The following is a 24,870-nucleotide window of genomic DNA, read 5'->3' as shown; positions in this document are numbered from 1 at the left end:
ATATACACTTCATCTTCTAGTTCTCCTTGCAGGAAAGCATTCTTCACATCCATTTGCCAAAGGTCCCATTCTAGGTTCACTGCTAATGAGAGTAGAATCCGGATTGTATGAAGCTTGGCCACTGGTGCAAAGGTGTCTAGATAGTCCTCTCCATACACTTGTGTGTATCCTCTTGCCACCAGTCTGGTCTTCTTTCTTTCTGGCTTCCCATTTGCAAGATACTTAATGGTATGTATGAGTCTGCTGGTCACGGCTTTCTTCCCTTTTGGAAGTTCTGTCTCATACCAGGTGTTGTTCTTCTCCATGGCCCTCATTTCATCATCCACCGATTTCCTCCATTCATCATCTTCCATAGCTTCTGCATATGTTCTTGGTATCCATTCCAGGTCCAATGAACTCATAAAGACTTGATGTTCTTCTGGATAGTGAGCTAGGGAGCATAATCCACTTTCTGGATGTGCCACAGCTTGAGCATTGTAGTAAACAAAATCATTTTTAACCCAATCTGAGGCTGGTCTTCTGATCCTTGTACTTCTCCTTAGGACTTGTGTCTGCTCAGGTTCATTACTGCTGCTTGGTTCTCCTTCTTGAGCTTCAGTGTCTGGTTGTCCCATCTCATCTTGATCATGAGATAATACTGGGTTTTCTTCAGGTTGAGCTTGCGCCGGTTGATCTTCATTCCCCCCTTCATGGTCAGGATGAGAGTCTTCAGTGTTATGAACCATGGTCTCTTTATAAGGAGTAGTGTCCCGGCCTTTCTCTGGTTCCTTTTCTAGGTTAATGCCGAGTCTTTCCATAAGAATCTTCAGGTTGTTAGCTCTGTCCGAGGCAGAATGAGATAGATCTTTGAGTTCCTCCCAACTCTTCTCATCATAATAGGCCTTGGATTCCATGAACTTAACATCTCTGGATACTAGGACTCTCCTTGTCTCTGGTACATAGCATTTGTACCCCTTTTGGTGCGTAGAGTATCCAATGAACATTGCCTTTGTGCTCTTTGCCTCCAGTTTGTTTCTTAGTTCTCCTGGAATCAAAACAAAGCACACACACCCAAACACACGCAAATGATCAATTGATGGTCTAGATTTGTTTAGTACCTCATATGGGGTGGCATCAAAGAGGACTCTTGTAGGTGTGCGGTTGATTAGGTAGGTGGCTGTGACTACTGCATCCCCCCAAAACCGCTTGGGTACATTTGTATGGAACATCATACTCCTTGCCACTTCCATCAAGTGTCTATTCTTTCTTTCAGCCACACCATTTTGTTGGGGTGTGTAAGGACAGCTGGTTTGTTGAATGATTCCATGTGAGGCTAGATGTTGTTTGAAGGCTGTGCTAGTATATTCACCACCATTATCTGATCTAAGAATTTTAATCTTAACATTGAAATGGTTAGTAATATAGTTCTGAAAATTTTTAAATGCTTCTAGCACCCTATCCTTAGATTGCAACAAAGTGATCCATGTGTATTTAGATTTTTCATCAATGAATGTCACAAAATATTTATGTTGTTCTCTAGATACACATGGAGCAGTCCACACATCAGAGTGAATCAAATCAAAGCAGTTTTCATATTGGGTTTTTGATTTAGGAAACACAGTTCTGCAATGTTTTCCTAATATACACGCTTCACACTCATTTTTAAAAGAAATACTAGGCAACAGGATGTTCAAGGCACGAGAATGGGGATGTCCTAGTCTAGCATGCCAGATTTCATCTTTAGGGAATTCAGAAACAGAATGAAACACACACGATAATTGAGATACAGGTCTTGTGTCCTCAAGTAAGTACAAGTCTCCCTTGGTAACACCTTTGCCAAGCAACTTACTAGAATCAATATCCTGAAAGTATACACTGTTAGGCGTGAAAGTAACTTGACAATTGAGATCATTAGTTACTTTTTTAACAGACAGTAGGTTTGAGGCAAATGTAGGCATATAGAAAGCTTTAGATTCTTTATCAAACAATCTAAGTTCACCTACACCTTTTATTGGAATTTTATCTCCATTTGCTATCATCACATTTCCTAAAGCCGGTTCTATGTTCTTAATCAGTTCTAAATCACTTATCATGTGATGAGAAGCACCAGAGTCTATAACTAAGGGCTTAGCCGATTTAAAATTATTCATAGAACCATTTGCATTGTGAGAAGCATTAAGGGAGATACCAAGAGTTTTAGATATACCAGATTCCTTGAGAGCCTTGATGAGAGCGGTTAAGTCAGACTTCTTGATGGTCTCATCTAGATTGGCTCTTGGCGTGGCATAGCCTGATGTGGAGGCAGTAGCTCTTCCCACACCTAGGTTGCTTATACCCATGGTGATTGGTGTTGTTGGCTCAGCACCATCAGTTGAGAAGTTGGCTCTTGCATCTTGGTATTGAGGGCGGTTGTCCCTAAATTTGTTGGGCTTGAGGTGCGGATGTAGTATCCAGCATTTGTCCTTCATGTGGCCCTTCTTCTTGCAGTGATCGCAGGTCAAGTTTTTCTTCTCATCTAGCTTGTAAGCTGCCTTGTTTGACACGGCTCGTTCAGCTTGATGTGCCATGTTTAAGTCTCCCTTGCCTCCAAATAAGCCCACAGAGCCTTCTTCCTTCTGAATTTGAGCGCATACTTCATCCAGGTCAGGTAACTTGTCAGCTCTCAGGATGTGCTTGATTAAGCTCCCATAAGATGGATTAAGCGTGAGCAGTAGTCCAAACACTCTGTCCTCTTCACGCCTGGTTAAGAGAGTGGCGGGGTCGGTAGTATGTGGTCTGAGTAGTTCCATCTCTGCCCAAAGAGACCGGAACTTGCCAAAGTGAGGCTGGAACTCCATATCTCCTTGGTTGAGGGTATTGATAGCTCTTTTTACTTCAAAGACCCTTGTAAGGTTGGAGGTATTTCCATACACTTTGTAGAGTGTATCCCACAGCTGCTTGGTAGTTTCACAGTAGGAGTAAGACTCCATGATGGCGGGTTCTAGGGAGCTAAGGAGCACTGTGAGAACCATGAGATCTTCCTGAGCCCATTTGTCTTCATCAGTAGCTACCACAATCTCCTGTCCATCTTCTCCTTGGGTGGTTTGTTTTGGAGCTGCTTCTGCTGAGACATGACTCCACAAACCCTTTCCTCCAAGGGCAATCTTCACCATCCTGGCCCACAAGAGGTAGTTAATCCCCTTCAGGGTCACAGGTATGCTGATGCGGTTGTTGTTATTGTTGTTGTTCTCCATCTTGAGGATTTACTTGGTCAGAGGTAAAGTTTAAGAACTAGAAACAGAGTTTTGATTTTGCGGAATTTAGAAAGGTTTCAAGATTGTTGCTGCTCTGATACCATGATAATTTGTGGGATTATGAGAGCTTCTAAGTGTTTTAACCGTGATGAAGCACACGAACAAAGTAAAAAAGGAGTGAAGTAACCATAAGTATTTGAGAGAGAAGAGAAATTTGCGAATTTAAGAGAATGAGAGGATTTGTGAGATTGAGAGAATGAAAGAAATGTTTGTATTGAATTGTGTGTTTAATTGTGTAACATACATGGTGTATTTAAAGGAAACAAAAGCAATAAGCACTCAATGGTGGAAGAATAAATAACTAGTAGTGGACTAGCCACTCCTCCCCATTTGGTAAGTGATATGGCCACTCCTCCCACTTCCTCCACTAACTAGTAGTGGACTAGCCACTCCTCCCCATTTGGTAAGTGATATGGCCACTTCTCCTACTTCCTCCACTACTTCCCTTTGTTTAATTCTTCATGTCAACAGATACCACCAATCAACAGGACCAAGAGGTTATCAATCCCATCTCTGTACTTTAGTCGCTGGATAGGGTACATGAATTTCTATATTTCACACTAAAATAAAATCATTCTATTATAGAATTGAATTTGTTCCAATAATTCACTCTATAATAGAGTGAAATATAGAGTAATGTTGTTTTTTCACTCTATATTTGGAGTAAAAAAACAACATTATTATATATTTCACTTTATTATAAAATAATTATATTATACAGTGAACCATTGGAGCAAATTCAATTATATAATAGAGCTACTCTATTTTAGCTGAAATATATAATAATTTTTTGTGTACTGATGAAGATGGTCTCAGCTCCACTACTAAACGAAACTTGTACAGTTTTTTTTTTTTTTTACGAACAGAGGTGTCTAGACCGAAGTCAACTAATCTTTCAACTAGATAAAACTGATGAACAGTCCCGTTCCGAGTTTTTAAAGGAGGTTCAAAACATGTTTTAAGTGGTCTGGCCAGCTATAACAACTTTATAGTATTTATTTATTTACATGATGGTATATCTATTTTTTTCTTATGAACAAACTCTACATGCAAAGAGACAGAACATCTATTGGAAAATGACAGTACAGAAACCAAAATCAAATTCCCCCACAGTGTACAGATCTACCTCCATTGAGGTAATATCATACAACAGTTTGTGGGCAATGATGATCATAAACAGAGAGAGTTAAAAATGAGTTTTTACCAGATCAACAGTCTCGTTCTTGATATCCTCGAGACTCATCTTTCCCCTCCAAACGACGGCGCCGAAGTTGCACTATAAACGATAGATATGTCCGCCGTTTCACTCGAGAGAGAGAGGAGAAGGACGAGTAAATATTAGATGAAGCGAGCGAGCTATCTCTTTGCAGAGTCGATAGGACTCCTCCTTTTATACCACCAGAAACGACGGATTTCTCCACCGTTTTAGTTCTTGTGGGTCCCAACAAGTAGTATCCATTTGTTTACCCATTCTCTGATTTTAGTACTCACTTTCTAAACGTAAATAGTTTTAGCAAAAGAATTTGTTTCACATTATAAGTGATTTACATATTTCAATGCATCTTTTTCATTTATTGGATATCGTGTGACCAATGAAATAATGTTAGGTTTTTAATAATTTGTTAAATTAATTGGTTAAATGATATATTCTTTTAAATAACAATTTTCTAAATATTCGTGTTTTTAAATAAAACTACTTACAATAAAAAACGGAGGGAGTATTATTTATTTTGTTGTTTATTTGGCTCTTAACCTTTTGCAGTTGATTATTATTGCCTTTTGATATCGTCCAAATTCATTATTAAACCAAACCCCAAATGAAATCACTGTAATATTACTGTGTCCCAGTTTTTACTAAAATTATACAGAAACATATTAAATAATATCAGTGCTGTCATAACACAAAAATCACCATGAATTATTTTATATTTTTAGTTATTTAGTATTGTACACACGCAAATAAAGAGTTGTCAGTTACAAAAATAAAAAATAAAAAAATAAAATAAAGAGTTGCAAGATTTTGTTTTATTTTTCAAAATTTCTGCTTGATGTTGTGAAATAGCTAAAAAGAGAAAATTAGTTTGCAAACTATTTTTTTAAAAAATTTAAAAATCAAAGAGTTATTCTTCCCAGTGATTCGTTATATACAATAGACCCTCTATAAATTAATAATGTTAGACTTTTGAAATTTTATTAATTTATATAGATATTAATTTATAGATATATAGTGAAGCTTAAGAAATTTTCAAATATCTTTTTATTTGGAAACAGTTACCCAATTAAAACGTATGACATGTTGAACTTGATGAAAAAGAAGACATGTAACCGGGGCGTCTAGCTCTGGTGGTAAAGGACTCACAGCTGTGAGCACCGCCACCTAGGTTCGATTCCCGGCCACTGCGAATTTAACATTCGGGCCGCAGCGACACAGATTAGTCTTTTGGCACTGGGAAGCCGTTGGGGAAACTGTGTTTAATCAAAAAAAAAAAAAAAAAAGAAGACATGTTGAACCTGGACCTAACATTTGTAGCCGTTACATGCGACAAAATAAATATTAGTCGAAGTACATGTCCGATTGGTAATCATGTTTAGACAAAGCGGTTACAAAATTTAAATAACTGCAAACAGAATAACTTAAATAAAAAAAATCGTGATCACATCATTTCAGTTTGTCATATGTCCAAAAAAAAGTTTTCTATTTTTGGTTAAGATTATTATTTCGCTAATCGATAATACAAAATTTAATATTCTCTTAGATTTTGGGGACATATACACTTTTTGTTTTCGTTAACTCCTAAAAACATACTCCCTCCGTTCCTAAAAGATGTATGTTCTGGAAAAAAAATTTGTTTCAAAAAGATACATTTTTTACCTTTTCAATGTATGATTTTATGAAAAATTGTAAGTTTCAAAAAAATTAATGGTGTTTATTGAATTTCTATTGGCTAAAAATTATGAAAAATTGTTATTCACAAAAAACAATGCATATTTAATGAGTTTTCTTAATATATGTGAAAAGTTTAGAATATACATCTTTTAAAAACAGAGGGAGTATTATTATTATTTTTTGATATTTACGAGGAGTTTTCTGACTCCATTTATGTGGTCCAGACTAGCCACGAGGTAGGCTTAGAGTCTTTGGCGAGAAGTTACCTCAGACCACGTGTTGTTCTCCTCGGTCCGAAGAACCCATGTGAAAGCTTCGGTAGCCAGTGCGAGTCGAACCCGGGCCATATTTACAGCTGCAAGCCGTTCACCACCAGACTAACGCGTACTGGTTCTAAAAACATATTTTGCTAGGGAGTTACGTAAAGTTTTACAGGAAATATCTCTGATGTCAAAATTAGTGGGCAATTATGTTCCTTTTCGATTATGGAATACATTTTAATCAACTGGTGATACCTTAGGTGAAAACTCTTTTAGACGGTCCACTCAGTAAAGAAAACAGGTGTTTTGAATAATTATACACGAGTTGAACTTTCACCAGTTGTAGTCTTTTTGGCAATACGTTATTTTCATTTTTATTTTGATATGATGTTTAGTTGTCTATACTAGTTATGTCAAGAGACTCAAGACACATAAGAAACACATGTTTGTTTCTTTACCATTACAGGTAACACCTGTTGCCATTCAAATCCTTGTTTTTTTAACAGTTCCTTGGTTAGCAATTTTTATAACCAAGAATTTCTAAACATTTGGTTCCATTCATCTTTTGGAATATGGATAAAAACATGTATATAATAGATTTGAATCCTTTCTACAAAAAAAAAGAATAGTTTTGGAACCATTAAAGTACTACAGTATTTGTTTTAATAACCGGCGTGAACTTTTCATTGAATGCCGAACTGGCTTTAATGAGAGGCGAGGAGAAGGAGAACGATTGGTGGTGAGATTTGGGGGGCTTCACCTAATATAACGCCACCGGTACCTGTTACGAAGAAGAATCTGTCCTTTTATGTACACGGCAGACATTAAACTCTTATCATTTCCAGCCACGTCTACTTTCTACTTACAATTTAATTGCTACTTGCAACTGCTTTCTCTGTTCAGGATAAAATGTAAATCCACTGAACCTTGTGTGTATGAACCACTTGAACCAACCTTTTTCTCACTTTTTGCTCAGCCGCCTCCATTTTTCTTCAAAGAGCATCTTCATAAAACTCTTTTTTTTTTCCAAAATAGAATAAAAGTGGATATAGAGTAAACATACTTCAACCCTACTTCATTTATCATTCTATAGTGGAGTGATGAGCAAACAAAAAATAGATTATTTTATTTATGGAACTCCGTTATAAAGTAAGATACGTAGTTGGATTGAAGCATTTCTTACTACATATTCACTTTTACTCTATTTTAAAAGAAAAAAGGGAGTAGGATTGGAGATGCCCTAACCACCGACCGTGTTCTGAAATTATCAAAACCTCCTCATTGCTGAGGTTTTATTTTTCACGATAATGAAGTTAAATACTCACAATATTGGCTTGACCACAAAACAAGCAAGTATTATGTTAACTTTTAAGCATTGGGGAGAAATTAATTTTTTGTCGACAAAACTTCAGTTTGACTTTATATTACTAAATCGATTATTGTGGTTCAATTGCTAACAAGAATGTACAGAATGAGATGGCAACAAGGTCCATACTAGTAAAACGAAAGAATCACACCAACCGTATTTTATTTCTTGAACCCTCTTTGAAATTACTGAAGCAAAAAAAAAAAAAAAAAAATATATATATATATATATATATATATATGTATGTTTTAGTTTCACATAACCTTTAGTCCTTTATAATTTTGGCATTGCAAATATGTTTCCACTATATTTTCACTATTAGCTTAGTAACTCATCAGCCTTTGACAAAAAAAAAAGTAGCTCATCTGCAAATCGCTTAATGAATCAATATGCGTTCTGCATATATATAACCTTTGAAAACCTGTATATGTCTACATGTCAACTGTGATTAAAAAAATTGATGGAATTTTTTCTATCCTGAAAACATAAATATTCTTCCTTCCAAGTTAATTCCAACAGCATTTGAGATTGTATAACCAAGATTCCTAGTCATGATGTTGCAAGTATGTCGTTTATAAAACGAGTGAGTGTACATACTAAGGGATGACTGCCTAAAACCCCCTGTAAACACCACGACCCTATCTATTCTCACCTATACTACTCAGCTCATGACCAAACCACCCACAGATATAAAATCTCTTTACAACTCTCCCCATCCTTTTTTGTTCTGCTCAAATCCCCCTTTCTAATCCAATTTCAAAAACGTGATTGTAGATTTTTAAATCGCGTTTTGTGAGCTGCGATTCCCCATTATCTAAACCCGACCCAACCCATAATCATCTGATCCGACTACATACATAAAAAAATCAATTTGGATTGGGTTCGTTTCTTTCTCATGATACAACAACGACGAGAACAGACAGAGAGATAGAGAGCGGATAGAGTGAAACGAGAGCAGAGAGGGAGAGACAAGAGAGAGTAACGACGTGAGAGAGAAGAAAAAAAGCTTTCAGGAGAACGATGAGCTTCTGTGATTTCAGTTCTTTCATCTCTGTCAAATAAAATCAATTTAAACCCTAATATACTCTTTCATTTCTTTCATCGGTAATCAACTATAATGGCCATATTGTACTTGCATAAATGTATGTATATACTTGTACAATACGTAACAGCTGGTGACTCTTGTCATAATTCTCATGATAAAAGAAAATTAAAAAAAAAATTATGAACACAACCAAGTTTGATGTCACCGTTTTTGCTCCTTGGAGCATTTGCAGATTCCAATGGCGGAGGCACCTTTCTCTGCTTTATTGTATACATTTTTATATATATATATATATATATATTGTTTATTTTACGCTGTAATGTTAAGTTTACATCGTAGCCTAGTGGAAGGGAAGCTGCCCTATAACCATTCTATCTTGGGTTCGAATGTCAGTTATGCATTTTGTTTTTTTTTTTGTTTTTTGTAAAGTAATGGCAAAACCGTAAATATATCATCTTCTTCTTTTAGTTATCGGCTAGAGTTTCTGCTATTCATCATCATATTCAGTACAGATCAGTCACGATTCAATGAAATCTTGTGTTTTTCTTACTATTTTCTCATTAAACCTTGAAATCTCACATCTTGAAATAGATTCCAATCATTTAAATTATGTTATCACTTATCATTCTCGTATCTCCCTCTCTGCTCTCGTTTCTCTCTATCTGCTCTCTGTCTTTCTGTATGTTCTCGTCATTGTCGTATCGTGAGAAAGAAACGAACCCAATCGAAATTGATTTTTTTTATGTAGTCGGGTCGGATGATTATGGGTTGGGTCGGGTTTTGGATAATGGGGAATCGCAGTTCACAAAACGCAATTTAAAAATCTACAATCACGTTTTCGAAATTGGATTAGAAAGGGGGATTTGAGCAGAACAAAAAAGAATGGGGGAGTTGTAAAGATATTTTATATTTGTGGGTGGTTTGGTCATGAGTTGGGTAGTATAGGTGGGAATATATAGGGTTGTGGTGTTTACAGTGGGTTTTAGGCAGTCATCCCAATAATTTATGTTGTTTATTTGATAATGAGTGTGATTGTTTAGTAAAATTAGCGCAACAAAAAGTAGAGTAAAAATATTTACTCTCGTTTTCACCTAAATTTATCCAATCAAGTTAAAAAATAGAAAAAGTGTTTACTCTGATTTGCGCTGGAAAGTGAAATTTTCGTTTATCTTTTTCCTACTTTTATCTCTTTCTCAAAAAGAGGTGAAACCTAGCGCAACACAATATTCAATAAATGTTTTCCTTTCTTTTTCTCTTTCATTTCCTCTAAGTTACGCCGGTTGTTTTACCAATCAAAGCTAATATTAAAATTATAGAGTTTCACAAGCAATCAACTCTCGCCGGCATACGATGGAGCTTTACGAAGTTCTCTCAGATATCGACGAGCTTTTTTTTTCTGCATCTTCCTCTTTCGTTAATTGTCGTTTCATCTTCATTCCTAGGGCTAACAATGGACCTGCTGATGGGCTTGCCAAGGCCTGTATTGCAGCAAAACTTTTTTAAAAGATTATGAATTAAGTTTATGTTGCTCAAAAAAAAGTTATAGAGTAGAAATCCAGTAATACTGTCACATATTCACAGTTGATATACCTTCTCCTTTACATAGTGGCCTAAACTGTATGAACTGTGACATGTATCATAGTGCTTTGTAATTATAATAATTATCATTATTATCTACATTCAAACCCGTATACTCTATAGTATTGAAAAACAGTGTAAACTGTACAATTTTTATGAGCTGTGTAGTAGCTTGCATTTTTATGAAAATAGAATGTAAACTAGTAATCGATTTCTTTTACAACGTATAATGGATAAAAATTAAGGGCTTTTTGCAGAATTGACCTATAACTTAAAGTCAAACACAAAACTAACCTCTTTTTTTTTGAAAATTGGTTTTGCCCTATTCACCCCACAAGTTCATATAATTTACGAAAATGTCATCAATTTTTTTTTTTTTTTTTTCGAAAATGACATTTTTACTCTCTTACCCTCATCATCTTCAAGTAATTACAAGGTTGTCATTGTCATCAATACCACAACCACCATGAACAACCAATTTGAAGCTCTTAATGCTCCCAAAATCGATTTACCCTTCTTCTTTTTCCATTCTTGTGAACTAAACACAACATATCTCTCATTTTCTCTCCACAATGAGCTAAAAAAACCCAATATTTTGATTCTAAATTTTTTATGGTTCATAGAGTCATAGAAGCTAACGATTTTGGGTGGGTTACTTTCGTTTGTGATTCTGTGTGCTTGGAGAAGCCTTATGTATGCTAAGGAACTTATCTCACCAATTTAAGGTATGACATCGAGTTTTTTTCCAGATCTGTTCGTCAGACGACTTACTTGGGAAGTCGTCTGGCTGTAGACAACTTACCTGGAAGTCGTCTGGTCAACGCAGATTATTTTTGCAATTGACTTTGAAATCTGTAACCTGAGACGACTGAAAGTTAAGTCGTCTATTTTTGTTTGGTTTCAAAAAAATTTCCAAAGAACCTAGACGACTTACATTTCAGTCGTCATAGGTTAGTTTTGCATTTGACTGGATAATTTCAGAAGTTTGACTTCCCCAGACGACTTACATTTCAGTCGTCTGGCGAAAATTAAAATAATAATTTTTTTTTAAAAGTAGACGACTTACAGTTAAGTCGTCATAGGTTAGTTTTGCAATTGAAAAAAAAAATTCAAAATTTAATTATACACAGACGACTTATACTTCAGTCGTCCACGAGACGACTTACTTGTAAGTCGTCCAGGATTTTTTTCTGAGATTCTGGTCAAACCTCGTAAATCCTGGACGACTTACATTTCAGTCGTCTCGTGGACGACTGAATTATAAGTCGTCTGTATATAATTAAATCTTGAAGTTTTTTTTTCAATTGCAAAACTAACCTATGACGACTTAACTGTAAGTCGTCTACTTTTAAAAAAATATTATTATTTTAATTTTCACTAGACGACTGAAATGTAAATCGTCCAGAAAAGTCAAACTTCTGAAATTATCCAGTCAAATGCAAAACTAACCTATGACGACTGAAATGTAAGTCGTCTAGCTTTTTTGGAGTTTTTTTTTAGCCAAACAATAGTAGACGACTTATTTTTCAGTCGTCCGAAATAACAGATTTCAAAGTCAATTGCAAAAATAACCTCTGTGTTGACCAGACGACGTATAGTTTAGTCGTCTGGACAACTTAGATTGAAGTCGTCCGCGTCTTCTCCGCTAGTTTTTAAGTCTTCTACGTTAGTTTTTGAATAACTTGTATTTTTAAGAGTGATAAGTAACTTCAAGATATGTAAAACTCATATTTACAAAATATGTTCTCTCCCTTAGTTTTACTAAATTTGACTAAGTTTTTCAACGCAAGCTTATAATAAAATATGATATGCTTTGACTAGTTACTATTGTTTGTTTCCATCTCTTAAGTATTATTGTTATAGACAATAATGATGACTATTGTTATGAGTTGGAAGAAGGGTTAAAATACTTCTTAAAATGTTGTATCAATATAAAGCTACCAACATTCTTGTTTATTAAGATGAGAAAAAGGCCATTGGAGTTTATTATTGCATATGAGAGATCCAAAGATAAGAAAAAGGCTACTGAAGTCTATTATTTCATTGATTTGTAAATGTGTAAACACATTGTTAGCACATTTAATACATCTTGGAAAACATTATTACTGATTTTACAAAAAAATCACAACTAAAAGAGTAGACATGCAATTCACAAAACAGACCACAAACAAAACTATTATAGATCATTCCTCTACAAAGACAAGCTTGGATTCCACTTGAGTAGACAAGACCACACGACTTTTAAGATGTCCAGACGACTTCTAAGAAGTCCAGATGATTTCTAAGAAGTCCAGACGACTTCCAAGAAGTTCAGAAGACTTTGTCAGAAGACTTTTAGGAAGTTCAGACGACTTCCAGGCGACTTTACAGGAAGTCCAGACGACTTTACAGGAAGTCCAGACGACTTTACAGGATGTCCAGACGACTTTACAGGAAGTCCAGACGACTTTGTCAGAAGACTTCCAAGAAGTCCAGACGACTTCCAGACGACTTCTAGACGACTAACAGGTAAGTCATCCCAGAAGTCTTCCAGATCTGAAAAACCTGCATATTAAATCCAGATCTGAAAAACCTGCATATCCAAAAACGTTCATATGACTTAAAAACAGAAAAAATGAGTGAAAGATTAGATAAATCTACCTTTACAGAACACACAAAAATACATATCTAAAAATAATAGATCTACCTTTAAATTAGTGGAAGATGAGTACCATCTAATTAAAAACCTGCAAAAAAGATAGATTAGTAAGAAAGACATGAGACAAAACTGGAAAATTCATATAAAGTTTGGTGTTTTCAAGTCAAAGAGATTAGAGTGGGTTTGGAGAGTTTTAGTTTGGGAAAAAAGTAAGAACTTTATACAACAAGAAGTTCCCAAATGAAGAAAAATCAGACATAAGAACTTACCAAAACGCTCAGATCTATTATGAAAGGGAGACTTCGTCAGAAGACTTCCATGAAGTTCAGACGACTTCCTGGAAGTCCAGACGACTTCCCTGAAGTCCAGACGACTTCCTGGAAGTCCAGACGACTTCCTGGAAGTCCAGACGACTTTGTCAGAAGACTTCCAAGAAGTCTAGACGACTTCCAGACGACTAACAGGTAAGTCATCCAAGAAGTCTTCCAGATCTGAAAAACCTGCATATCAAATCCAGATCTGAAAAACCTGCATATCCAAAAACGTTCAAATGACTTAAAAATAGAGAAAATGAGTGGAAGATTAGATAAATCTACATTTATAGAACACACAAAAATACATATCTAAAATTAATAGATTTACCTTTAAATTAATGGAAGATGAATACCATTTGATTAAAAACCTGTAAAAGAGATAGATTAGTAAGAAATACATGAGACAAAACTGAAAAATTCATATAAAGTTTGGTGTTTTCAAGTCAAAGAGATTAGAGAGAGGTTGGAGAATTTTAGAATGATGAACATTACATTTTTGTTGCAGCCATTTGAGAGGAGGAGAGAGAATGTGTAAATTTTTCTTTATATAGGGAGACAAAAAATCCAATTAGATTAAATATTTTTTACTCAGACGACTTCCTGGACGACTTACATTTCAGTCGTCTGGTGAAGAAATTAAAACAGACGACATATATGTAAGTCGTCCAGAAGAGTTTAATATTTTTAGCGGGAAATTAAATATTTTTAGCGGGAAACTAAAATAGAAGACTTTCCAGACGACTTATTTAAGCGGAAATAATTTTTTAAAAAAATTTTAGGCGGAAATATTTGGACGACTTACATGTAAGTCATCTGTTTTAATTTCTTCACCAGACGACTGAAATGTAAGTCGTCCGAGTAAATTATTCAACAGACGACTAAAATATACGTCGTCCGAGTAAATTATTCAACAGACGACTGAAATATAAGTCGTCCACACCCTAAACATAACCCCTAAACTTAATTATCTAATTAAAGACTTCATAAAATCAAATCAAACTTGAAAAGTGTTTACTATACACATAAATAAACACATATAGGTGAAAACTAATTTTTGAAAAAAACATTTTAGTTTTCCAAAATCTAACCCTAACAATACATACAATACTACAACATATGTTTGCCAAACTCCTAAACCAAAGTATTTCATGATTCACTACTTCCACTCATCTATCTTCAAAACAAATCAATTTTATCATATCTTAATTCATATCACTTAAAACTGTTTATAATTACTTGATTTTTATTTTTCACGCATCAAAATATTTTTTTACAAGATTTATAAATTATTTTTAAAATAAACTGGTACCAGACGACTTAAACTTCAGTCGTCCAGACGACTTCCAACATCTCAGACGACTCAGACGATTTACTGGGGCTATATTCGTAAAAATGGCTTTTATTTTTTTGTTTGGTCACAAGGAGTTGAGCTGTAATTTCACTAGGTTTTTAGGTTAGTTTTGCATTTGATTCAAGTTTGGATATAGGTTTGAGATTAAAATCAAGTTGTGAGTTAGTTTTGGCAAAAACCCCAAAAATTAACCACACATGTAATAAACAAACTGGCGAGTGGCTAGAAATAAATTTTATACGGGTTGCAAGAATATATGAAACAAATATATAGAAAGATTTATTAAACGTAGTAGATATTTTTATTTGTTAAAGAACATGCATATTAAATACTGTTTTCCTTTTGCTGGAGTGTACGAAAACTGGTGCATGTTTTGATAACTTTCGACAATTCTGGTAAAGAACGGGAAACTGGTGCGTATATTAACAGATGAATTCAGTAAGAAAACAATTGGGTGAAATAGTAAATAAATCTATCGAACATTTTCTGAAAATTATGTTAAACACATGATGTAATTTTTCTTTCTACCACCTTATATTTCTCGGTCGACTAATATTCATGGTTCTAAATTGTAATAGTATTCAAAATTACAGCGCCGCGTGAAAGTAACTCTAAAAATCGTGAACACCGCACAACCTAGTCGCTGGTCAACCAAAGAGACTAGGATGTTGAACTTACAACTAAATGCGACCAAAGTGAAATAAAGTAATACCAGTATTTGTTTTGAATAATTAAAAGAGACGTGAAAAGGATTCACAATATAATTTATCAATAAAATTTGCCAGACAAAAGAAAAATCAAAATTTTAGAATAACCGGAGCTACTAGAACATCTTAACAAATGTAAGCTATCATAAATTAATATTGTTAGCCGAAATTAACTTTTGTTGTACGAATCGTACTAAGAGTACCCTTAAGGACAAAAGTAATACAGTACTAGTTTAAATCCATTAAACTAATAACAATTGAAATTTAATTTCTTGAGGATTGGTGTCATTGGACCGCTGTGTCTTTTGGTAAGCCAATCCACACACATATATAGATTAAATACATTCGGATCCACGTATATACGCACAAACACATATCACTAATACAACTAACAACATATACACATGCATCCATGTGCATGTTCATTAAAGCTTCTCTCTTATAGAGAGCCAAATTGTACAAGTAATTGTGGTGCGCTGGATTTTATCATCATTTGGCAATGATTCGTAGCTTTCATAACTTTTTTCCAAGACCAATGGTACATGAAAATTTCTTTTATATTTCACTCTAAAATAGAGTTACTCTATTTTAGTATAAAATATAGATGAAATTTTTGTATCTCATTGTAAATGCCCTATATATAATCGCTGTAATATTTTTTATAGAAAACCAGCAGTAATGATCATCGAGTGATTATATTAATAGTACCTGAAAACAATTCAGTAGTAGCTTTCAAGTTGCCTCATCTTGGATCTTTAATAATCCCATCGCTTAGCTTTCAAGTTGCCTCAATTTTAGTTTGATTTTAACCAAACTAAATTATACTGAGCCAAGATCAAACCATTTGATAGATTTGGGTTTTAACCAAAGCTGCACTGCATCTGGATTTCTTCTAGAAGACTTCTTTAAGTTAAGCATGTACCTACCAAATAAATCAATTTTTAAGACTTTCTTTGTATACATCATCATTTTGCAGAATATAAGATAATATATATGTTGTGTTTTTCTTTTCTTCACCTACATTATATATTTCTTGCTAAATTTTATGACCATCCCGCATTTGCTTTGGAGAAAAAGTGTAGAACAATTTTATTGAATAAATATAATTATTTTTTTTAAAAATAGTTAGGTACATCATTATTGTTATGTTAACGCTAAACCTTCTGCTATATACTCCTTCCGTATCATTATGTTAGATGTTTTAGAAAAAGAAATTGTTTCACAAAGATAGACTTTTTGTATTTTCTATGAAAAAATTGTGATTTTCAAAAAAAAAATTGATTTTATTGAATTATTATTGGTTAAAACTTATTGAAAATTAAAAAATACAAAAAATGAAACATTTATTATAGTGATTTAATATGTTTTCTTAATATGTGTGAAAACATTAAAAAATTTATCGTTGTGAACGGAGGGAGTATATATCAATCTACTATTGTTAAACTCATACTCCCTTTATTCCTAAATATAATATGTTTAGGTAGAAACACACATATTAAGAAAACTATTTTTTTTCCTAGAAATATCATTAAAACTATAAATTAATGGTATTCAACCAATTACAAAATAGACTATTAAAATATGATTGGGTATACAGTTTTTAATAAAGTAAAAGTTACATAGAAAAATGAAAACATCTTATATATTGAAACATTAAAATTTTGTAAAACATCTTACATTCGGGAACCAGTGCCGTGCGAAGGTTTTTGGAGGCCTAAGGCGAGTTAAGAAAAAACTTTACGTGATATTTTTTTTGAAAATAGTTCTATTTAAATTTGAATTATATTAAATATTTTTTGAAAAACATATATATATATATATATATATATCTAAACATTTTCAAAATTTTCTGCACCCGACTTTTATAAACTAAAAAAATAAAATAATGATCAAAAGTAGGAATTCATAATATAAAAGCAAAATACAAATTTTGGATTGAAATGTTGGTCACTGTTAAAAAGATAAATCTTAGCGTTTAAATTAAATACAGTAAACTTACATATTCAAAATATTATAATTTTTAATCAAATTCTATAAATATATAAAATAAATCTAACTCATAACATATACAAAGAAGACAAATGTAGATCAAATATTTGCAGTTAATTAGAAGTAGAATCTTTATAGTTTTATATAAAATATAATAAAATTGATAGTAAATTAGTAATTTTAAACATATGTGGAATTTAGAATCAAATAATAATAAAAATCTAACTAAGAGAATACATTGACTACCATATAAAAATATATTTTTTTTTTGTAATTAGGGCTCTAAAACTTTTACAAAATTTGGGGGCCCTATAACTTTTACAAAATTTGGGGGCCCTAAGCAAATGCCTTTTTTAGTAGGGCTGTAAGCACGGCTCTCTTGGGAACAGAGGGAGTATTTTTTTTATTTAGTTTGTAGTTTTTTTTTATTTAGTTTAGACAGAGCTGTAGGAAATGCGGACTGGCATGAGAAGTTTCCCCACTCGACTGTAAAGTACATGAGGCTATGGGGATCGGACAATCGTCCGATTCTTGCAGACATACTCATAAAGCCAACGAGAAGATCCAAAAAGTTTAAGTTTGATAAAAGATGGTTGGATAATGAAGAGCTACGACAAGTTATCCTTGAGGGATGAAAATCTCCTGATCTTCCTCCCAATGCGACTATTATGGAACATATTTCTAGCTGCAGGAGAGCTTGAGTGAATGGCGGAAGCAAAATAATGTCAATTCGGCAAAATTAGTGGAGGAGCTTAAAGAAAAGGTGGAAGGATTGTATGCAGATGATAATGCCACAACTGAGGAAATTGCAGCAGCCCTAAAGGAACTCGCAGATGCTCCTAAAGCAGAATTGGAGGTCAAATTAGCGCTTTTTGCCATGCACCCAGAGAAGACCCCAGGACCAGATGGGATGACTGCGCTTTTTTACCATAAATTCTGGGATATTGTAAAAGAAGATTTAACTCTTATGGTTAATAAATTCATGTTTGAGGGGATGGTGGCAAATGGACAGAATGATACAAATATATGTCTCATCCCGAAGATAACAAAGCCTAATGCAATGGCTCAGTTTAGACCCATTAGCCTGTGCAACGTCAGCTACAAGATAATCTCTAAAGTCTTATACCAGAGGTTAAAAAAAGTACTACCAGGCTTGATATCGGAAACCCAGTCAGCCTTTGTTGCTGGGAGACAGATTTCAGATAATGTTATGATCGCTTAGGAAATGTTCCACGCTTTGCGAACGAAGCCAAGTGGACGAAATAAAAGGATGGCCATCAAGACATACATGAGCAAAGCATATGATAGGATGGAGTGGTCTTTTATTGAAGCTGTCCTGCGCAAGATGGGTTTCTCAGGAACTTGGATCAGCTGGGTCATGCGATGCATTACATCGGTGAAATATAAGGTTCTCATGAATGGAGAGCCAAGAGGGAATATTACTCCAGGTAGAAGATTACGTCAAGGAGATCCTTTGTCTCCTTTCATTTTTATTCTATGCACGGAAGCACTCGCTAGCCTTCTTAATCATGCAGAGATACAAGGGAAGATAACAGGGATGCGTGTTACACGCACGTGTCCGTCGGTATCCCACCTTCTCTTTGCTGATGATAACCTTTTCTTCTGTAAGGCGGAGCCCCGTGAATGTGAAGAAGTAATGAAAGTAGTCAGAAGATATGGCAAAGCATCTGCTCAATGTATCAACTTTGACAAATCGTCCTTACTCTTTGGTAAGCGGATTAATGCAACTACTAGACAAGAGATTAAAGATGCACTTGGGATACGGAATGAAGGAGGAATAGGAACATACTTAGGCATCCCCGAAGACATAAGCGGATCTAAATGCAAACTTTTTGCATTCCTGAAAGATAAGCTGATGCATAGAGTGAATGGATGGACAGGTAGAAATGGCTCTCAAAAGGTGGAAAGGAAGTGCTGATTAAATCCATTATGCTCGCTCTTTCGACATACGTCATGTCGACTTTCCTGCTCCCATTGGAGATATGCGAAAATTTAGCCAGTGTCATCGCTCAGTACTGGTGGAGCTCGAATCCACCAAAAAGAGAAATACACTGGGCAAAATGGGAAAAAGTTTGTCTACCAAGAGAGGAGGGTGGAATTGGCTTCCGAATTATCCATGAGTTTAATTTGACTCTTTTGGCTAAACAACTATGGAGACTAGTACAGTTCCCTGATTCTCTGGTCGCTCGAGTCTTACGGGAAAGATATTATAGATTGAGCTCTCCATTAAGAGTAAACGCTGGTAGCAGCCCATCCTATGTGTGGACTAGCATTTCTGCTGCAAGGAAATTGCTATTACTGGGAATTAGACAGAAGATACATTCAGGTTATGAAATTAAGGTATGGGAGGATCCATGGATTCCATCGAACCCCGCAAGGCCAGCTGTCCCCATAGCACCAGTGATGCATCCTAATATGAGAGTAAGCGATCTTATTGATCAGGGATCAAAGGATTGGGATGTGGGACTATTGGAGAACTATGTTCATCCTAAGGATATACCATTCATAAGGAGTTTGGCCATAAGCTCAACTCATCGTCGTGATACTTTCTGCTGGAACTTTACAAGGAATGACCAATACACGGTCAAATCTGGATATGGGTGGCCCAAAATTTATTAAAGGTAACAGAGGAAAAGGAAGTTTTGGAGCCAAGTATTACAAAGCTACAAGCTTTTGCGTGGAAATTGAAGGCTCCTACGAAGATATGTCATCTTATATGACAGTTGTTAACTAGTCATGTGGCAGTAACGAGGAACTTAGTCAGACGTAATATGAGGTGTGACAATTATTGCCCAAGATGTGGAGAAGTGGAGGAGACCGTCACACATGCATTTTTTTAATGCCCACCAGCTCTTCAAGTGTGGTCTTTATCATCAACTCCGACATGCCCAAATATTTTCCCGGTTTCGAGCGTCTACACAAATATGGATTATCTATTCTGAAGGAAGAATGGTATTATTGGGCCAGAGCAAGATAGGGATCCTTATCCCTAGATGATATGGTACATTTGGAAGGCTATGAATGAAAAAAATTTCAGGAGAATATATAGAGATCCTTTGGAAATAGTTAGTCATGCAGAGAGTGAATGCCAAACCTGGTTTGATGCTAATGAAGTGGCACAAGCAGTGACACAAGATAATATAAATGAGGAACCCCAAGTCGTAAGCTTGGGAAACATTTGCTTGTTAGATGGATCTTGGACATCTTCTGCTAACTTTAGTGGAAGGGGATGAGCATGGATGGATAGTTCTGGGAACACTCAACTTATGGGGACAAGAAACTTCCCCTGACGCGAATCAGCCTTGCACTTGGAAGTAGAAGCACTGCGGTGGGCGATGGAGAATATGTTGCAACATTCGACCTGCCAGAGCTTTGGAACAGACTGTAAGGAACTAATTGCAATGGCAAAGGACCCTCAGGCGTGGCCAAGCTTTTCGACGGAATTGGAGAGGATAGAGACGCTACAGATATGCTTCCCGGAATACAACATCACTCACGTTCCACATGCGCACAATCAGATTGCTGATTTTTTGCTAAGACTGATAGATTTTTTCATAGGGAGATTCATTTTGTTGGTTGTTCTATTCCGGTTTGGTTACCCAGACAATCTCACGTTTGAGTAATAAAAATTTTGACGTCAAAAAAAAAAAAAAAAAAAGGAATGAAGGCATTGCGTAGAAGGTTAAAGGTTTGTCGCCTATTAATTAGACTTGGTCAAGACATTATCGGCCTTCGAGGTCCACTAATAACGTGACAAAGATCATACGAAAAGAGGTCGCGACGCTTTCTTCAAGATAATTCATTTTGGGAGGTTTAAGCACTCTAGGCTAAACTTAAAAGTATTCGCATCGATCAAAGCCTCTTGCATTTTACCGAGGTCAGTTAATTTGGTTAGGCCCCATAGTCCAATTTATCCAAATAGATTGATTATTAAAATGGTAGTATACGCAAACAAATACTTAATCCGTTTCCGAAAGTAAGATTTTTTAGATTTTTTTCTTGTTCCACAAAGATAAGTTTTCTATATTGTTAAGGTATTTTTATACTTTTGAGGAACATTAATTGAGAATATATGAATTGATTAAATTTCATTGGTGGAAATTATTGGAAAGTGTATAATAAAATAATAAATTAAATTATAAAGATTTATTAAATTTTTAATAAACGTGTATATCTTACTTTCGGGAACGGTGAGAGTAGTGATCACAATATACTCCTTCCGTTCTGAAATATAAGATGTTTAGAAGAATTTTTATGTTTCAATATATAAGATGTTGTCCGGAACATCGTGGCCCAATTGTAAGGACAGACTTCTTCCTGCACCCAGGTTGCGAATTCGAACCCTGCTGGAGGGAACTACCTCATGATGTCTCTGGACACCCCCACACAGATATGAGCCTATGTTTTAGGGCTCATTTGCATACTCGGAGAGAAGGTCTATCCGTGGACTGCACCTCTCCTTGGGGATTAGTGTGGACCTTCCATAGGCCCGGAATACTTCCAGGTTAAAATATATATATATATATATATATATATATATATATATAAGATGTTCTCATTTTCCTAGGTAACTTAAAGTTTATCAAAAACTGTGTATAGCCAATCCAAATTTAATAGTTCTATTTTGTAATTGGTTAAGTAGTTTTTATTTTATAATTTTAATCATATTTTTTTGATAAAAAAATAACTTTCTTAATAAGTGTGTACTATCTAAAACATCTTATATCTAAAAACTGAGGGTGTAAAACAATACACACAGATAAAATAAGACATATTTTATATTTGAAAGCGACATATGAAGTATTTTATGAAAGGAAACTTTCCCAAAGATGACATGTGAACAAGTGGCATGTACGGATAAAGAAATAAAGATGTTATGGGAATTTATATTCACATTTATATAATTCACAAGGGCACTAGACACAAGGGGACAACTCTTCTTCGTATTCTTGTAATAATTTAGATACAGTTTTTTTTTTAATTTCAGTCATATATATATATATATATATATTTTTTTTTTGTTTTTTGAGTTTAAGTGTTAGGTTTAGGTGATGATTGTTTAGTTAGTTTTTAGTTTTTGTTTTTGACTTTTGATTTTTAGTTTTTTGTTATTGGTTTTTGATTTTGCAGTAGCTTTTGGTTTTTTGAAAACTTGAATGGTGCTTTTAGATTTTGGTTTTTGTTTTCAAAGTAAAATATAGAATTAATAAACAAAATTTAAAAAATTACTATTATCACTAAAAATAAATAATTATATATTAAAAATTATTTTTAAAATAAACAACAGTTATAAAATATGGTAAGAATAAATAAAATTTATGAAATTACAGTTTTACAAAATAAATATTAATATCCGGAATTGAAAAGTATATTTAATCTTAGACAATGAGTAGTTAGATTTTATATCAACAGAATTAAAATATTTTTTTAAATGGTAAGAATGCATAAAATTTATATAATTATAACATACAAAGTAATAACTAGATTCTAAATCTGATTTTTTGTCTATCTAATCATTTCTTCTAAATATTAGTTATAAGTAAATTATTTAAATAAATGTGACATTACTGAATCAATAAATAAAAAATTAACTAGTTATATTTTATCAATCAAAATATGTTGATTGGTTTATTTTGAATTTAAAAATAATAATCATGTTAATACATTAATGCATAAATATGCAAATATTTTAATAGGAATAAAAGAAATAAAAAGCTCATGTACAATATTAAAAAACCAAGAATACAAAAGGTTAATATATTAATACATAAATATACAAATATTTTAGATGATGATTGTTTCAGTAGTTTTTAGTTTTAATTTTTGGTTTTTATATTTTAGTTTTTGGTTTTTAGATTTTGGTTTTTGGTTTTCAGATTTTGGTTTTTGGTTTTTGGTTTTTGGTTTTAGATTTTGGTTTTTGGATTTGTTGTATTTTTTTAAAAAATTCAAAAATTAACTAATACGTTATTTTAAAATAATATAATAAAATAGCAATAAATATTTAGATTTTTCAATTAAAATTTATCAAAATACTGTGATTATTATTTTAAAATAAAATTCAATAACATATTTTAATTATTAAATTTTTATAAAAAATATATTATATTAAAATATAAATCATCAAATATATATAAAATTACACAAAAATAAAAATATTAAATTTTGAAACTACTTAGAAAATTTTCTTATATAAATTACTTTTAATTTTTAAACTTGAATAGAAATAATTTTTCTTATATAAATATTATAAATGATACAAAAATAAAAATACATAAAATTTTGAAAATAATTATAAATTTTCTTATATAAATTATTTATATTTTCTTAAAGTTGAATGACAATTTTTATAATTCAGGATTATACAATTTATTTTATTAATAAAACATATTATGTTTTTATAATTTTTTTGTTATTTTTAATGTGACTAATAATTATTAAAATAATTCAATTGTTTTATTTATAGAAACTAATAACTAAGTTTTAAAATTAAATAATATTATTTATAAAATATATAAATTTAATTACAGATATGAAACACAAATTAAAACATTTCACATTATTGTTTAAATTATATCTAATGTACAAAATATTTTATGATAATTTAATTTTTATGAAAAAATATTTATTAATTATTAATTAATTATAATGTAGTAGTTTCTACAAAAAAAAATCAAAATTCTTTTTTCTTCATAAAAGCTCACAAAAGTTGGTTTTTGGTTTTTCTTCATAAATTGGTTAAACTTTTCAAAAACTAGTTTTTCTAAATTTTAGGGAATCTATTTATTGAAAATCTTGATTAGCAACTCAAATGGTTTTTACAAAAAACAAAAACAAAAACCAAAAACTTGATTGGATAAAAAATGGTTTCTACAGAAACAAAAACCAAAAACTAAAGCAAAAACCACAAACAATCGACCTCTTAGTTATTTAAATTTCCGTGATAAGTGCGGTATCATGCATATGTTTCCTTTTTTGAATTTATTAGGTGGACCATGCTTGTGCATCTGCTTATCAAGCTTTCCCTTTTGCCAAAACTTTCTTTTCCAATATCTATTTTTAACTAATTTTGCATAAAGCTATAGCCTATAGGATTATTACGATGGATTTTGTCGGCAAAATCGTGGTGTATCTAATCATTTTTGTGTTATTCACGTTGATTATTTCGTATTTTAATTTTATTAGTTTAAAATCAAAGCCACATGTGCTAACAAAAATAGAGTAAACGACAACTAAAGAGTCTTGGGTTATTACGTTGCAAAACTTGTTAATGTTAGACGGGATGTGGTAGCTCGTTTGGTAAGGGTCTTGGGGGCCAATTGTCATGCTCCCGGGTTCGACGCCAGACGGAGGGGAACTGCCCATCCTGTCACCAAATGCGGTACTGGGTGTTGGGCCTTGTCCCCAGCCCAGGTAAAGTCCTTCCGGGTAAAATGGACCGC

General features: G+C 33.4%; 1 protein-coding gene and 1 long non-coding RNA gene across 2 annotated transcripts; one reads left to right on the top strand and one right to left on the bottom strand.

Moving 5' to 3' along the window:
- Positions 1 to 3,469: 3,469 nt before the first annotated feature.
- LOC125583491 lies at positions 3,470 to 5,466 on the bottom strand. The gene is made up of 2 exons (XR_007320523.1): positions 4,477 to 5,466; positions 3,470 to 3,729 (listed from the first exon to the last, which is right to left on the bottom strand). It is a non-coding gene; the product is annotated as an uncharacterized LOC125583491 (long non-coding RNA).
- Positions 5,467 to 19,381: 13,915 nt separating this feature from the next.
- LOC106355384 (uncharacterized mitochondrial protein AtMg00310-like) lies at positions 19,382 to 20,047 on the top strand. Its single transcript, XM_013795348.1, has one exon. The coding sequence runs from the start codon at positions 19,382 to 19,384 to the stop codon at positions 20,045 to 20,047; it is 666 nt and encodes a 221-aa protein (XP_013650802.1).
- Positions 20,048 to 24,870: the final 4,823 nt, after the last annotated feature.

The sequence above is a fragment of the Brassica napus genome, chromosome C3 (assembly GCF_020379485.1).
Source record: "Brassica napus cultivar Da-Ae chromosome C3, Da-Ae, whole genome shotgun sequence".
Lineage (NCBI taxonomy): Eukaryota > Viridiplantae > Streptophyta > Magnoliopsida > Brassicales > Brassicaceae > Brassica > Brassica napus.
Note: the sequence above shows the minus strand (reverse complement) of the source record. Positions and strands in the feature narration are given on the sequence as shown.

What these genes read in the sequence shown, in the direction of transcription:
- LOC106355384 (XM_013795348.1), top strand. Translation starts at nt 19,382, where the DNA reads ATGTCGACTTTCCTGCTCCCATTGGAGATATGCGAAAATTTAGCCAGT.